This window comes from Gorilla gorilla, chromosome 19 (assembly GCF_029281585.2).
Source record: "Gorilla gorilla gorilla isolate KB3781 chromosome 19, NHGRI_mGorGor1-v2.1_pri, whole genome shotgun sequence".
In the NCBI taxonomy this organism is placed as follows: domain Eukaryota; kingdom Metazoa; phylum Chordata; class Mammalia; order Primates; family Hominidae; genus Gorilla; species Gorilla gorilla.
In genome coordinates, this window is record NC_073243.2 from 81,650,645 (window position 1) to 81,666,966 (window position 16,322).

The 16,322-nt window shown below is 37.9% G+C and overlaps 1 protein-coding gene across 5 annotated transcripts in view; it reads right to left on the minus strand.

Moving 5' to 3' along the window:
• Positions 1 to 7,959, minus strand: part of RANBP3L (RAN binding protein 3 like) — a 53,828-nt gene extending 45,869 nt beyond the window's left edge. For 2 of the 5 annotated variants that reach the window (XM_019012923.4, XM_004058946.5), the window contains exon 1: positions 7,364 to 7,958. In XM_019012923.4, the coding sequence (XP_018868468.3) occupies positions 7,364 to 7,454 (91 nt within the window). In that variant the 5' untranslated portion in view covers positions 7,455 to 7,958. Of the gene's footprint in view, positions 1 to 7,363 lie in introns of all 5 variants that reach the window. The other 3 variants (XM_019012924.4, XM_004058945.5, XM_019012922.4) reach the window with 2 other exon arrangements.
• Positions 7,960 to 16,322: the final 8,363 nt, after the last annotated feature.

A 16,322-nucleotide genomic window follows, 5' to 3' on the forward strand; every position in this document is an offset into this window, starting at 1 on the left:
TGGTACCAGTTCCTCCTTGTACCTCTGATAGAATTCGGCTGTAAATGCATCTGGTCCTGGACTCTTTTTGGTTGGCAAGCTATTGATTATTGCCACAATTTCAGATCCTGTTATTGGTCTATTCAGAGATTCAACTTCTTCCTGGTTTAGTCTTGGGAGAGTGTATGTATTGAGGAATTTATCCATTTCTTCTAGATTTTCTAGTTTATTTGCGTAGAGGTGTCTGTAGTATTCTCTGATGGTGGTTTGTATTTCTGTGGGATCGGTGGTGATATCCCCTTTATCATTTTTTATTGCGTCTATTTGATTCTTCTCTCTTTTTTTCTTTATTAGTCTTGCTAGCGGTGTATCAATTTTGTTGATCCTTTCAAAAAACCAGCTCCTGGATTCATTAATTTTTTGAAGGGTTTTTTGTGTCTCTATTTCCTTCAGTTCTGCTCTGATTTTAGTTATTTCTTGCCTTCTGCTAGCTTTTGAATGTGTTTGCTCTAGCTTTTCTAGTTCTTTTAATTATGATGTTAGGGTGTCAATTTTGGATCTTTCCTGCTTTCTCTTGTGGGCATTTAGTGCTATAAATTTCCCTCTACACACTGCTTTGAATGCGTCCCAGAGATTCTGGTATGTTGTGTCTTTGTTCTTGTTGGTTTCAAAGAACATCTTTATTTCTGCCTTCATTTCATTTAACTTAATGTCCTCAGGTTCATCCATGTTTTAGCATGTGCCAGAATTTCCTTCTTTTTTAAGGCTGAAAATTATTTGGTTTTATATATATATATGTATAGTGTGTGTATATATGTAGTGTGTATGTGTAGTGTATATATATAGTGTATATATGTATGTATGTTTATATATACATATATATGACATATAAACATATATATACTCATACATATATAGTGTATATATACACTATATATACATATATGTGTGTATATTTACATATATAGTATATGCATATATACATATATACACTACATGTTGTATATGTATGTATACATATATATACACACATATATATACACACCATATTTTGTTGATCCATTCGTTTGTCAGTGGAGATTTGTTTGTTTCCATCTTTTGGCTGTTGTGAATAATACTACCATGAGCATAGGTGCACAAGTATCTGTTTGAATCCCTGCTTTTACTTCTCTTAGGATTTTATCCGAAGTAAAATTGCAGGGTAACATAGTAATTCTATTTGTTAATTTTTTGAGGAACTGCGTGATATGGTTTTGCTGAGTCCCCACCCATATCTCATCTTGAATTGTAGTTCCCATAATCCCCACATGTCATGGGAGGGACCCAGTGGGAGGTAACTGAATCATGGGGGCTGTTACCCCCATGCTGTTCTCGTGATAGTGAGTGAGTTCTCATGAGATCTGATGGTTTTATAAGGGGCTTTTCCGTCTTTGCTCGTCACTTCTCCTTCCTGCCACCATGTGAAGAAGGATACGTTTGCTTCCCCACTTCTGCCATGATCACAAGTTTCCTAAGGCCTCCCCAGCCCTGTGGAACTGTGTGTCAATTAAACCTCTTTCCTTTATAAATTACCCAGCCTCAGGGAGTTCTTTATAGCAGCATGAGAATGGACTAATACATTGCCATAGTACTTTTCACAGCAGCTCCACCATTTTATCTCCTGCAACAGTGCACGAGGTTCCAATTTCTCCACATTCTCACCAACATTTGTTATATCCTGTTGTTGTTTTTTTTTTTTCAAATAGTAGCCATCCTAATATGTGTGAAGTGGGAAAATGAAGTTTCAGCCATTAAACTTATTTATTTATTGTTTCCTAGTGGACTCTATTAGGAAGGCTTATTATGGAACTATCTAAGGGATCCTTACATAGTTCCAAGGAAGGGGCTGTCACATCAAAAAGCCCAAACATGTGATCAGAGATTGGAAATTTCAAACCCACCCCATTCCCCTAAACCTCCTAGAAGGAGAGAAGAACTGGAGATTAAATTCAGTCATATGGCCAATTATTTAATCAATCATGCCTACATAATGAAACCTCATTAAAAACCCTGGACACCATGCTCAGGGGAGCTTCCTGATACTAAGAGGGCGGCACACCCTGACTCTGTGGAAGCAGAGGCTCCTGTGCTCATGACCCTTCCAGTCCTCCTCCCATGTACCTCTTCATCTGGCTGACCATTTGTATACCTTATAATGAAATGGAAATTGAAAGTACAGAGATTTCCTCAATTCTGTGAGTTGTTCTAGTGAATTATCAAATCTGAGGGGTTGTGGGACGTCTTTAATTTGTAATTGTCCTGGCAGAAGTGCAGGTTGCTTGGGGACACCTGAAATTCATTGTTGGAATCTGAAATGGGGCAGTCTTATGGGACTAAGTCCTTCATTTGTGGGTCTTCACTAATTCTGGGTAGTGTCAGAATTGAATTGAATTGTACAACACTCAGAGAATCAGTGTCAGAAGACACAAAGAAAATCATGAGGAATTCCAACATGTCTTGGTTATCCATGGAGAAGTTTCTCTAGTATAGATCAATTTAAAAAAATTAAACATTGTAATACTAGAAATCATAGATTTTATGAGACAGCTGTATGTGGCAGAAAGTACACTGAAAGCAGCTCTTAATAACTGTGTAACCTTGGAAAAGTCATCTTGACCTTGAAGATTCACGGTTTCCACATCTTTATAAATGAGGATAACGATACCTGCTTGTGATTATTAGTTTTATGTGTCAGCTTGGCTGTTCCATGATACCCAGATATTTTGTCAACATTCTGAATGTTTCGGTGAGGATGTTTTTGAATGAGGTTTACACTTAAACTAGTAGACTTTGACTCAAGCAGATTGCCCTTCATTAGTGGGTGAGTCTCATCTAATCAGTCAAAGGCCTGAATAGAACAAAAGACTGACTTCCCCAGAGCAACCAAGAATGGACTCAACTGCAGAATTAGCTCTTCACTTGGGTCTGCAGCCTGTCAGTCTACACTGCAGTTTGGACTTGCCAGCCTCCATAATTGTGGGAGTGAATTTCTTAAAATAAACCCCCCTCTCTCTCACTCTCTCTCTTCTCTCTCTCTGTTCTCTCTCATTAAAATTTTGCATATAACTTTTGCTGCTCCCAAAACTTAATTATTAATAGCCTAGTGGTGACCAGAATCCTTATCAATAACATAAGACAGTCGATTAATACATATTTTGTATATTATATGTGTTATATACTGTATTCTTATGATAAAATAAGCTAGAGAAAAATGTTATTAAGAAAACCATAATGAAGAGAAATATATTTACTGTTTATTAAGTGGAAGTGGATTGTCATTAAGGTCTTCATCACTGTCTTCATTTTCAGTAGGCTGAGGAGGGGGAGGAAGAGGAAGGGTTGATCTTGCTGTCTCAAGGGTGGCAAAGGAAGAAAATCCACATATAAGTGGATCTGAACAGTTCAAATTTGTGTTGTTCAGGAGTCACCTGTATACACACACACACACACACACACACGCACACGCACACACACATCCTGTTGGTTCTGTTTCCCTGAAGAAGCTTGACTACACTATTTCATTTGGTTGTTGTGAAAATTAATGAAATAATGTATATGAGACCATTTGTGAATTTTAAAGCACCATAATACATAAGGAGGGTTGTCTGCCTAGTACATGTAATGTGTAATGAGCTTTGCTGAGGCTGTATAGACATGTAAATTAACGTTTACAAATGTGTTCATAGAATCAATATTAGAGATAAATGGATTCAAAATATCACAGGAGAAGCTAGAAGATAGCAACAAGTTGGGAGATGAGCCTCCTGGACTTGTGTTCTGGACTGATAGAGCATTTGTTGTCATAGTAAACTCCACGTGGACAGAAAACCATGGCTTAGTTGTCTTAGTTCAATTTGCATATTCAGCATCTAGCACAACACTTTGCACATTGTTGTTGCCCAGATAACTGCTGAAGAATAAGTGATTTTTATCTATGTAATCACTTCAAAATTACACTTCTGTGAGTGACTAGGTGGAAGGACACAAAGCATTTTAGCATATGGCATGGGGGGTTAGAAAATGTATATGTGTTGAGGTCAGTGCGGTGGCTTATGCTTGTAATCCCAGCACTTTGGGAGGCCGAGGTGGGAAGATCATGAGGTCAGGAGTTCGAGACCAACCTCACCAATATGGTGAAACTCCCATCTCTACTAAAAATAAAAAAAATTAGCCAGGCATGGTGGAGTGTGCCTGTAGTCCCAGCTACTCAGGAGACGGAGGCAGAAGAATCACTTGAACCCGGGAGGCAGAGGTTGCAGTGAGCCGAGATCATGCCACTGCACTCCAGCCTGAGTGACAGAGTGAGACTCCATCTTAAAAAAAAAGGAAAAGAAAATATGTATGTGTTGAAGCTAGTCACGCCTACAGAAGTGTCGAATGTCAATTAATCATAGTCTGTATGCTAAATAATAGAAGCAGAACTTTAGGCTGGCTGGGGAAAGGCCAAAGCCATGAACCCAGGATGATTCCATGAATAAAGCCAGACCTCACTCTCTAAAACAAATGGCTTTGCTTCCTGGGACCTTTGCTGAACTTCACATAATAGCAAGGTGCAAAAATAGCTTGGAGGAAAAAGCAGGGCCACTGCTCTGAATGAATACTTTAAAACTCCAGGACAGTAACTGGAATGCAATTTAGCAACACAGCAAATACTACCCAGCTCAAATCACTAGATGATATTTCTTGCAGCAATCAGTGACCAGTCTGGACTGCATTAGCATGCTTCACAACTTTATGGATTGTGGCTTATGTGGGCAGATATTTTGAGACTTGGGTGTGGAAGACTATGCTTGCTTTCAAAACATTCTAGGCAAAAAGCTAAGTCTGAGAAAGAAGACCAGTCTTGTGGGTATTTTGGGAAGTATGTCATCATAGTGATTATTTCCAGGCTTCTCTGGATATTGCCAGGGTGATGGTTAATGCTGAGTGTCAACTTGATTGGATTGAAGGATACAAAGTATTGATCCTGGGTGTGTCTGTGAGGGCGTTGCCAAAAGAGATTAACATTTAAGTCACTGGGCTGGGGAAGGCAGATCCACCCTTAATCTAGTGGGCACAATCTAATCAGCTGCCAGCAAATACAAAGCAGGCAAAAAAACGTGAAAAGGTGACTGGCCTAGCCTCCCAGCCTACATCTTTCTCCCATGCTATTTGTCCTTGAACATTGGATTCCAAGTTCTTCAGTTTTGGGAATCAGACTGGCTCTCCTTGCTCCTCAGTTTGCAGACAGCCTATTGTGGGACCTTGTGACTGTGTAAGTTAATACTTAATAAACTCATCTTTATATACATATACACACATATATACACATACGTATATCTGTATATATATACGCATACATATATGTGTGTGTGTGTATATCTATATCTATATCTATCTATCTATCTATCTATATATTAGTTCTGTCCCTCTAGAGAACTTTGATTAATACAGCCAGTAAAGGAGAGATCTTCAGGATAGCCTGCCTTAAAACAATACTGGGGTATTATTTTTCACCTATAAAATTGAGAAGGAGTTTAAAAAATAATAGTATTACTGAGAACATACCCCAACACTGCTGATAGGAGGGTCACTTGGCCAAAAACAATTTTTAAGAATGTATAATCCTTTGACTCCACAATTTCACCTCTAAGAATTTATGCGAAGAAAATAATCCCATATCAGTGCAAAGATCTATTCATTAGTTTAGGTGCAGTCCAGTGTTAATTATAATAGTTAAAATATTAGAAATGAATAATATATCTAACAGTAGAGAATTGCCTAAGGGAATTTTGCTACATCCATATAAAAGAACAGTGTGCAACTGTTAAAAATAAGGTTGTAGAAGAATATTTAATGACCTGGAAATTTGTTCATCCTCTGTCATTAAATTAAGAAGCAGTTTACAAAACACTGTTTACAAAAGTATCCAGAACAAGTCTATATTGTTTAAAAAGCAAGCAAAGGAATAATCCATACAAGTGCATAGAAGAAGAGTCTAGAAGTTTATACATTAAAATGTTAATAGCGATTATCTTTGGGTGGTGGGGTTACAGGTGACTTCTTTAGGCTCACCCCCACCAAATTTTCTATTAAAATTATCATATTAGCAATTGAAGTGGGGGGAAGTCACTTTAACATTTCATACAAAGTCAACAGAAAACAAAAACCTCTGATAAACTAGAATTGTTTACTAACAGAGAAGCAAGAGCATTTTACAGTGCTATGCCTTAACCCTGACACATTCCAGGACTTTACATTCTAGGGTACTTGGTTCAAAATTTATTTGAGCCCTAGTAGTAAAGCATGGTCTAAAAGTTCACATTGTTTTCATTTACCATGAAGTATTTTCTGCCGACACTATGCTAAGCCTTGTAGAGCATGAAGTCACGTTATACAGCTCCAGGAACTGATGCAGAGAGGTGGCCTGACACATTCGTGTGACTGTTAGCACACAGATTCCATCTTGGAAATGGGAGGTTTGGGCCCTTTAGCCAACACTCTCCACACCACTGAAATCTAAAACTGCGTCTACAGAAAAATAATTAAAGAGCTCATTGCCTAGACCTACACATAAAAAGATCTATCCTAGGTTACTGAGGAGAAGTTAGAAGTGTCTGGTGAATCCTTAACCTCTGTGGAGTGATGGTGTCATCCATGAGAGACCCAGCCTTTCCCACAAGTGTCATTTGCTGTCCCTGACAGGGTGGATTGGAGGGATCATCTTGTCTATTCATGTCAACCATCTGACACTAACTCAGCTGGCTGGAGAGTGGATTTGAAAATTTAAAAAGACTGATGGTGAAAATGGCTGGGAAGTAGACAGTTTAGTTTGAATGAGTGCCCAGCAAGTGAAATGTGACACTTTTCCCTGACTGTCTCCAGCTGTCCCTGGACCATAAAAAGGAAAGAGTCAAGAATATATTTATTTTTCCCACAATGAATGAGCCAGAGATCCAGACAAAATTAGGCTTAAACAAAGTGAAAAAAGTGTCCCACCAGTGGTACTGTGGTAGAGAAAGCTCCAGGCTAACTTAAAGCTACTCACAGCTGAAATCCCCCTTGTAGCTGACTCAGCCTTGCTCAGATGGGTGTTTTGAATTAGACAAAATCTAGCATACTCTAAAAAACACAGGGGCTAGAAGTTTAAGCATGTAAGTTTCAGAATGACAGCTCCAAGGAATATGCATTCTTGACAGTCTTCCATAGTCCTCTAAAAATCAATAGTGAATCCAAGTTAACCCACCCTTATGCATCACTATTATGTCAGAGCTTCCCCGGGTCCTTCACCAGCCCACCATTCTTCCGGGAATGCAAATGCACAGAAGGTCACAGAATATGCAACTCATGAGCTGGACTGACTCACCTTGCTGTCGCCGGTCCTCCTGCAGCTTCAGTTTACAGGTGTGCAAACTGCTAAGCAGGTGGCTGCTGCCTTTTCTTGGTATGGTAGTCATGGTCCTAGCAGTATGGCTGTGACTCAAGGATCACTAGGGCACCTCCTTCTCTGGCCAGTCACCTAAAATGGCCTTCACCAGACACCCAGAAATACATAGATTCATGCAGATCTTGTCTTTGCATGTACAACATATACTCCTCTACTAAACTTCCAAGCTTTTTCCAGTCATGATTCTTGAAATAAATCACCAATGTTACTTCTCCTAAGTATAAAGATGCCAATTCATTTGGTTAAAAACATAACTTAATTCCTTCATTTCAAAACAAATTGAAACTAAACCCCCTTATAGAGTAAAATTCTACAAATTAACTATTTCTAACAGATTACAATTCTGTCATTTTTAAATTCCTTTTGGCGACATGAAATCCAATGCCTCCAGTATTTAGAGAAGGCTGCTAAAATAATACAGACACAAAGAAAAGAAAAAGTGCTGCTGAGTTAAGTCAAGTGATTTCTAAGCCTGATCTGAGTTACCCTCTGTGGCAGCTGAAATTGTACAGTTCTTAAGGGACGCTGGAAGGAGGAGGAGCAAAGTGGGCTAGGATGATTAGCATAAAGAGGCAGGCAAGACGGGCATTGGAGCTGCTTTGAATAATAGTGACCAAAGCACAGATTCTAAAGATGCCCTGCCATTATGTTACAGTAACTGAGTACCTGATTTCTGCTACTTTGTTTGTAATTAAAATGCAAGCTGAAAGCAGGAGTTTATACTGCAAGGACATTCATTTGTACATGTGAAATCTAAAAGGTATAAATGGAACTGGTAATGAGCTCATGGAAATGTACTGCTGGAACTTTCAATTTCTGTAAACACCTCCTAGTCTTCGGAAGGGAGCAGTTAGAGGGCAGCCTTCCTGCCAAGGCAACTATTTGGAGTTCTGGAAGAAAAATAAACACACAAAATATTATCTTTCCAGAGTCCTATTTCTGTTTCCCACTTAGAGTTCCTATTGCTACTTCTAGGTCATAGGAGAAAGTAATTTCCAGTTTTACTCGTTGGCTATTTCCTTACTGTTTAAAAACATAAACCCCAAACAGCATTAATTTAACTTGAGAGCTTGCCATGACTGAAGTCATAATGAATGCTGGTAGGTCCTGCCCTTCAAGAGTCACAGCTCTTCGCAGATTCAGAAAGAAGGTAGTGGGCAGGACTAAGGAGAAAGGCAGAGCTGTTTAGCCTCAAAATCTGGACTCTGCAGCTTCTTATGTGCATTTGGAAATTGTTGTTAAACTTGACACTGTAATGAATTTACCTCCTAACCAGATCTGGGTGGCTGCCCTCATTTTACTTTGAGGCAATTAACAATTCCCCAAGTATAGTCTGGTTTATGAAAATTTTTATGAAATAGGTGATTGATCTTTTATAATTCTTGAATGCTTTAATTGTTTCAGTAGTCTATCTACTGCAGTTTTAGGCTAATCACAGTGTAACAGATGACAGAAGTGTTGTGCTACTTTGAAAGAGAGTCTTGTTATTGGAGAGTCATAGTTTCTACTTTAAATGTCTGCTATTCATCTCATCTTCCACAAAAGCCGTGGTGGAAAGACAAGGTGAGTTTTCCCTGAATATGTAAAGTTATTGTTATTCTATCAAGTTATGTACCTCACTAATAAGCATATTATTATACAGGTAAGTTAAATAACCTACAAAGCTGTAAGCCAGCCCTTTCGAGAAATACATTTAAAATGTTTTATGATGAAAAAATTTAAAAATACATGAATAGGAGAGAATAGCACAATAAGCTCTGCATACTCATCACTTGGCTTCAATATTATCAACTCATAGACAATCGTGTCTTAAAACTATGTGTTTCATCATAGCTGTTCTCCCCCTTATTACACCACTGGAGTTGAAGCATCCAGACATCATTGCATTAATAAATATTTCAGTGTATATTTCTAAAATGTGAGGATTTAAAAATAGATAACCATAATAAGATAGTCATGCACATAACAATTAAATATGATTATTTGATGTAATTAAGCATCCACGCAGTGTTCTTATTTTCCTGATTGTCTCATAAACTTTTTTATCTTTACATTTTTTGCAAATTGGGACCCAAAGGTCCACACATTGTATTTGGTTGATATGTTTCTCAAGTCTTTTTTAATCTATAGGTTCATCTCAGAGAGAAATGTTGCTTGGAGATGAACATCTACACTTACCCTAATTTATGTCTGATTTTTTTCAAGGAAGCCCCCTAGATGCCTCCATTTTTCTTACTCAGGAAAAAAAGAGAAGAAAAAGGGTGGTCATCTGGCCATGGAGGCTAAGACATCCAGCTTTCTTGCCATGGTGTTCTTATTCATATACGGTGCAACCTTGACCCAGCCACTTAACATTTCTGGGTTTGTGTCTTCATTTAGCATATGAAACAAATGTTTGATAAGCAATGGGATAAATTATTCAACACTCATTCTGCGGACATAAAGGCCTGGGAAAGGGAGGAGTATCCTACTTTGTCTCTGACTAGAGCCTAAGGAGAAAGAAATAGATTTAAAACTAAAATCTGGGTAGGATTTAGGGGTATATTTGAAAATGTAGTCCCTCAGTTTTCAAACTTAGCTAAGAATCATAATTTCCTAGGCAATATTGTAAAGATGTAGATTCCCGAGCCCCAACTGCACAGTCTGATGCCTAAGATGCAATCTGGAATCTATATATTTTTATAAGTCCTCTAGTCTAAATAAACAAGCATTATCTGCTTAAACAGAGCTGGTTTGTTCCACTATTTCATTCATTACATCTTTCTTGAGGGCCAAAGAAACCAAACACTCCTTAAACAGTAATTTCAAGTGCCACAGCGTAAGGGGACAGGGAGGATACAAAGGAATGCTACTGGTTCCTCTTTTGTACATCAACGAGGCAGTCCCAGGCAGTGGCCTTGTGAGGGATTAGCTGAGTCAAGGGAATCCTGGGTTCTTACACTGCCTGTTAAGTTCCATTGCTGTTCTCGAAGGAGTCTCTGGTTTGATTTACCAGTTTCCACTGGAAATCATCCAGCATGGCAGAAAGCAGCATGTTACAGGAGTACATAAGATAGCCTCAGATATATCAGCTACAATAGGATGGGGGACTACTTTGCTTCCCCCTTTCCCCACTTACTTTCCAGAAACATCACCAAATTAGTTCACAGTGGGCATATAGTTCCTTTTTTTTTGCATAAATGAAAACAAGAAATCAGATTGCAGAAGTCTGGCTGGGTCAAGAAACAGGTGAATCATCTTTGGCATTTTTACTTACAATTGATTAAAAATGAATTTAATCCTATAAAGGCCAAACTTCTTCCCTTATCAAGTCTCTGTGATCCCCACAAAAGGATACCACTGGTTTCCTTTTCCTGGGTTTTTCCTTATCTGCCATATCTTCTCTGCTTAACCTATGTCTTTGTACTTCCGGAAGAGTAGAGTGAAATGGCGCATCACAGATAATCAATCATACCAGCTGGCACTTTGGGGGTGGATACTTCAAAAAATTGATATTTTATTGCTAGAATTTATACCTCAAAAAGCACAGTGTGTGTTGAACAAGCTAAATGGTATTAGGTTTACAGGAGGGTTTTCTTTTCTCAGTTACCATATTCAAAAAGCAAGGACACATGCATTTAAAATTAGTCCACAAGTGAGTTACTTGTTTAGTTAATAACCTGCCATGTTTCAAAAGCATTTGTGATGTCTAGTCTGCAAGTATATCTATTCTTTGAAGGCCTTTGGACTGCTTGGAATGATAGGTGCTATATAAATAAAAAGCAATATTATTGAATTTGTCACTCTCATTCTTAGAGAATAAGTTTAAAGACCCCTAACAGCAGGCAAACATGAAAACTGTGGCTGGGATTAGCCTCATTATGATCCCCAAAGTACTGCAGGAATTATTAAATGATCATTATAGTTGAAGGCTGATGAATTAGTGTTAAGATTTTAGATTTTCTGTTGATTTTAAAAAACAGATCCCCTGCTCCTTTATATCAAGCAGTGGTTGATTTGTTTCCAGATTACTCTTCCTTAATACACAATCAGATATATTATAGATGACAATGTTGAGTTTCAGGATCTCACAGTGGCTTACGTATGGTGTATATTGTAAAGCCTCCACAAAGGTAGGCTTTTGTGGCTATTCAGAGCCATGTTATTACCCCAATGTACTATAGTGTTTAGCTCATACAGTTTCCCAGGTGGCACTGTTGGCTGGATTCCCATAACTGCCATCTGTAAAAACATAGGAAACACAAATAATGGTAGAGATAGTTTCACTTGAATACTTGCTCCTGTCCGTGGATTCAAGAGACTACACTGGCATAGCACCAAACTGCTTACTTATCAAAGCTGCTCTCTATCCTGAAATTGCTACAATTGATCTTTAACCCATTGAACACCAACATTTGGGTCATGTTTATCATAAATATTGCCTCACTACATAAACATTGCGTTGGCAGTTCAGACTAATTTGGGCCCTTTTGCTTCTGAGCCTTAGATTTGGCTGCCTCAGGGCTCCCTCTGGAGGTCGGCAGAGTCCAAGGTCAGTTAATATTAAAATAGCCTTGGCCTTGGCACAAGATAAACCCATGTCTTTTCATCCAGCGCCCACAAGAATGAGGTCCTGTATTTGTGAGCTTAGAAGATGATTGTCTGTATCTGAGGTTGGAGGAAGGTTACCTGATTATCATCCTATAAGTGAAATGTGATTACTGCTATGTGCTGGTATTTAACCTTCTGAAGTTTTACATTTTTCTATCTTTATTGAAGTGTTTTAGCTACAGTGAAAACAAAGCGAAATAAAACCATAGGTCAGAAAAATGCCAGATTTTATTTTATTTGTTTGTTTTAGTGACAAGGAAACCTAGAGTAAGGTGGTTCTGGTTCTATAATGACCACCCTCTGGGTAGGACCAGATGATCCCACAGAGTCTGAATTCCATCTAGAAGTGTTTGAAGCACCTGGGAATTGGAATCAATGGGTTTACAGCACAACTTAACTCTTTGAAGGTAAATATGCACTAACTGGGATCAGTTTCAAAATAAAGCAAATTAGCTTGCACCAAATCAAAATTTTGCTACTTCATTTGAATTGGCATTTACAGGAATAAAATAATAGCAAACCATGTTTCTCACTCCCTTCCTCATAATTTCTTCTTTCCTTTTTAGTTGGTTTATTGGTTATTTGCTTCTTTCTTTTCTTCCTTCCTTCTTTCCTTTTTTCTTTGCATTTCTTCTTTCACTGATTTTCTTTTATGTTAATTAGGTGGACTATAATGTAATTTTGATGTATTAAAATAAAATTATTCTATATCTGAGATTTGCTTCAAAATAGCCTAGGAGAGTGAGATTTGGGGAGGTAGAGATGAAATACATTTGGCCATAAACAGATAATTATTAAAACTGAGTCATGAGTGCATGGGGATTTATAATGCTTTCATGTCTACTTTTGCATATTTTTACAATTTTTGTGATAAAGCACTTTAAAATATAATTACTGTTAGTGAACCTGATTGAAAGGGTACAAGGAACAGGCAATGTGCTAGATTTATCAGAGTGTGTACAGAAACTCTTTATTTTTTCCTAATTTTTTACTTTTTACATTATACAATACACACAAAAAAATATTTTGAAATGTTAGCATTCATAATGTATTAGTGTGGCAGTACTACATGAATATGATTTATAAACATACAAACAAACCCACATCGGGGTATATTCTCAAGCATTTGTCGTTGCTAGGGGTGCATGACCATCAAGTTCAGAGACCTCCATAAGAGAGGAAGAAGGCTGAACCTTATGGGAGGATGATGCACTCATTTAAAGAAAACCAAACCGTCATTTTACTTCTTCCTTCTCAACTGTATCGCTATTCTTTTTTACATCCTTCTTCTAATTTTATTAGTACTTTATCAGTTTTACTTCTAAAATAAAATTGGGTTGTGTCTTACCCAGTTTAGGCTGCTATAGAAGATCATAATAGACAAGGTGGCTTATAAGCAACAGAAATTTATTTCTCACAGCTATGGAGGCTGGCAAGTGCAAAATCAAGGCACGGACATGGTCAGGTTCTGGTGAAGACCTTCTTCCAGACTGCAGACTGCTATCTTATAATATTCTCACATGGGGAGAGGGTCAGAGAATTCTCTGAAGTCCCTTTTATAAAGGCACAAACCCCATTTATGAGAGCTCCACCCACATGGCCTAATTACCTCCCAAAGGCTTACCTCCTAATACTATCACATTGGAGATTAGGATTTCAATGTAATAATTTGAGAGAGAGGGCACAAAAGATTTAGTCTTTAACAAGTTCCCTTTCAAGGGTAGAAGAGAGTTTTTAATCCAAATTCAGCTCCATAATGGGCCATTGAAGAAAAAAATGTCTATGAGCTCTTTAGATTCCCTAGCTTCTTACTGTTGAACTAAAACTACTTGCATCCTAGCCCATAGATACTGTACATGAGTGCGCGCGTGCACGCGCACACACACACACACACACACACACACACTCCTTTTCTCTTCCTGGCATTTGCAACTGGCACGTGAGGATTAGGCGTTGTAGCTTAGATATTGATCTTTGGCTTCAAACAACAACATTGCCTAATGAGCTGCAGGTGAGAAATCCTAGGAACGCAAGAAAGCTCCTTGAACAGTTGTATCAGTAGCATGGCCATCAAAGTCCTCCCTCATTGCTCAATGAGGACCCAGAGAGACTGGGCTTGGAGAAACTGGAAGGGTCAGAATATAGGATCCTTTTCATGTCCTTAGTGGTCCAGTTTGGGTAACCAAATGAAAGTGGTGGTGAATAAATCAAGGAAGAATCAACCTTCCACTTATAATCCTTTAAATTGCTCCTCAAATAGAGCTTGAAGCTCTCCCAGGACCTCTGAAACCTAGAATTAAGTGTTATTGGCATAATAAGACAAAACTACTGCATGTTTTTCTGCTCCCCTTTTCTGTGTTTTACAGATATCAGCTGCATCAGCAAACATATACTTCTTCATTGTCAGCTTTTCAAAGTAAAAAATGTTTTTAGGATCAGGATAAGCAAACAAAACAGATGACCCTGGAGATCATTATACAATGTATACAATATCCTGTGTCACTTAAAATAAAACTAAAAAGAGAAATTGAATCTTAAATAGAAATTTTAATAAAGCAGTAGAGAAAAGGTGTTTTAAAATTACTCACTGGAAAAACTAATCAAAATAGCAGGCTGAGCATAGACTTCCAAATACATTTAAATGATATAAAAATTATATAGAGAGATAAAAAATATAGATGAACATACATTAGAAAGTTATCTTTAAGTATCTGCCATCATTGGATCATTAAAAGGACTTACTAAAGTAAAAAAGAGATAGGACCTGAACAATAAGAGTGGAATAAACTAGTAAAAGAAAAGCCTCAGAGCCAATAAGTATGCATATCATTGCATATTAATGAAAGAAATGCCTGTGAAACAGTCATGTTTATCTGTAGGATAACTGGCATTTATTAAGAATGTGAGTTATCTGCCTGGGAAAGGATTTAAACAGGAACCAGAAAGAGAAGCAGAGCCAGAAGTGCCGTAAGACCTCTGATGGATATATTTCTAGATGCCATGATCTACCATAACCCTGGCTTCAGGAGCTGAGTGCTTTGCAGTGGTTTCATCCGATAAATTAGTTTCTCTACAAGGTACTAAATGAGTCACATAGAGTCTGCATCTTACCCTCCATCCCTCCTTTCAAATGTTAGCCAGGGATTCTTTCTCTCTCTCCCTAAAAAATATTGCTGCACCTGTAGTAGAGGGAAACAAAAGGCACAAACATAGAATCATCTAATCACACAGCCAAGAAATGTTAGAGACAAGAGACAATGCCACAGGCACAGTGGTAATCCACTGACATATTGTTTTAGCCTAAACAGAGCTTCAAATAATATTCAATTAACAATGAATCTTTTTAAAGACCTATAGATTTTATATAAAATTCTAAATTTCAGGTTCTCATCACAAAATCAGACCCCCTACTTATACCTCCTTCCCAAAAAGCCATTGTAATAGGCTCTAAAACACAGTAGCTCAAACAAGATAAACTTTTCTTCCTTCCTTACAAAATAGTCCAGAGATGTTCAAGTGGTCCAGAGTGGATAGGTGGCTGTATCTAAAGTTATCCAGGAAGCTTGGTTGCTTCTATTTTCTTGCTCCAAAAAAATTTACTTATTGTTAATATTCTGGATTTTAAAAAATTACTGTCTTTGCCAGAAAACAAATTCTTTTCCTTTTGTGGGCACTGATATATTAAATAAATTACAGCAAATTTAAATCTCCTGCATCCAGTAGATGATAAATAGAAATATAAAACCACTAAATCTGTACTCCTTCAAATCAACAAAATATGACTTTTTTTTTTTTTTTCGAGACAGGCTGGAGTACAGGGGCGCAATCTGGGCTCACTGCAGCCTCCCTTCCAGGCTCATGCAATTCTCCCACTGCAGCCTCCTGAGTAGAATACAGGCACACCACCATGCCCGGCTAAATTTTTGTATATTTTGTGGAGACCAGGTTTCACCAGTTGCTGGACTCGAACTCTGGGGCTCAAGCAATCCACCCACCTCGACCCCCCAAAAATGCTAGGATTACAGGCAATCTTAAAATTTATCATGCACTGTCTTAAAAATTATAGATAGAGATATGGTAAGACAAAACAGACACAAACAAAAAGTTTTCACCAAAACATTATATATAACCTATAATGACATGGATGGTGCTAAAGAAGAGAGAAAAATATAAGGTGCACCTATTCGTATGTACAGAGATGCCTTGTTTGTATTAATAGCAAATGTCTATTCGATATTCCTTTCATAATCTTATTCACCCTGAAGCAGGCATTGTTGAGTGCCTGCCC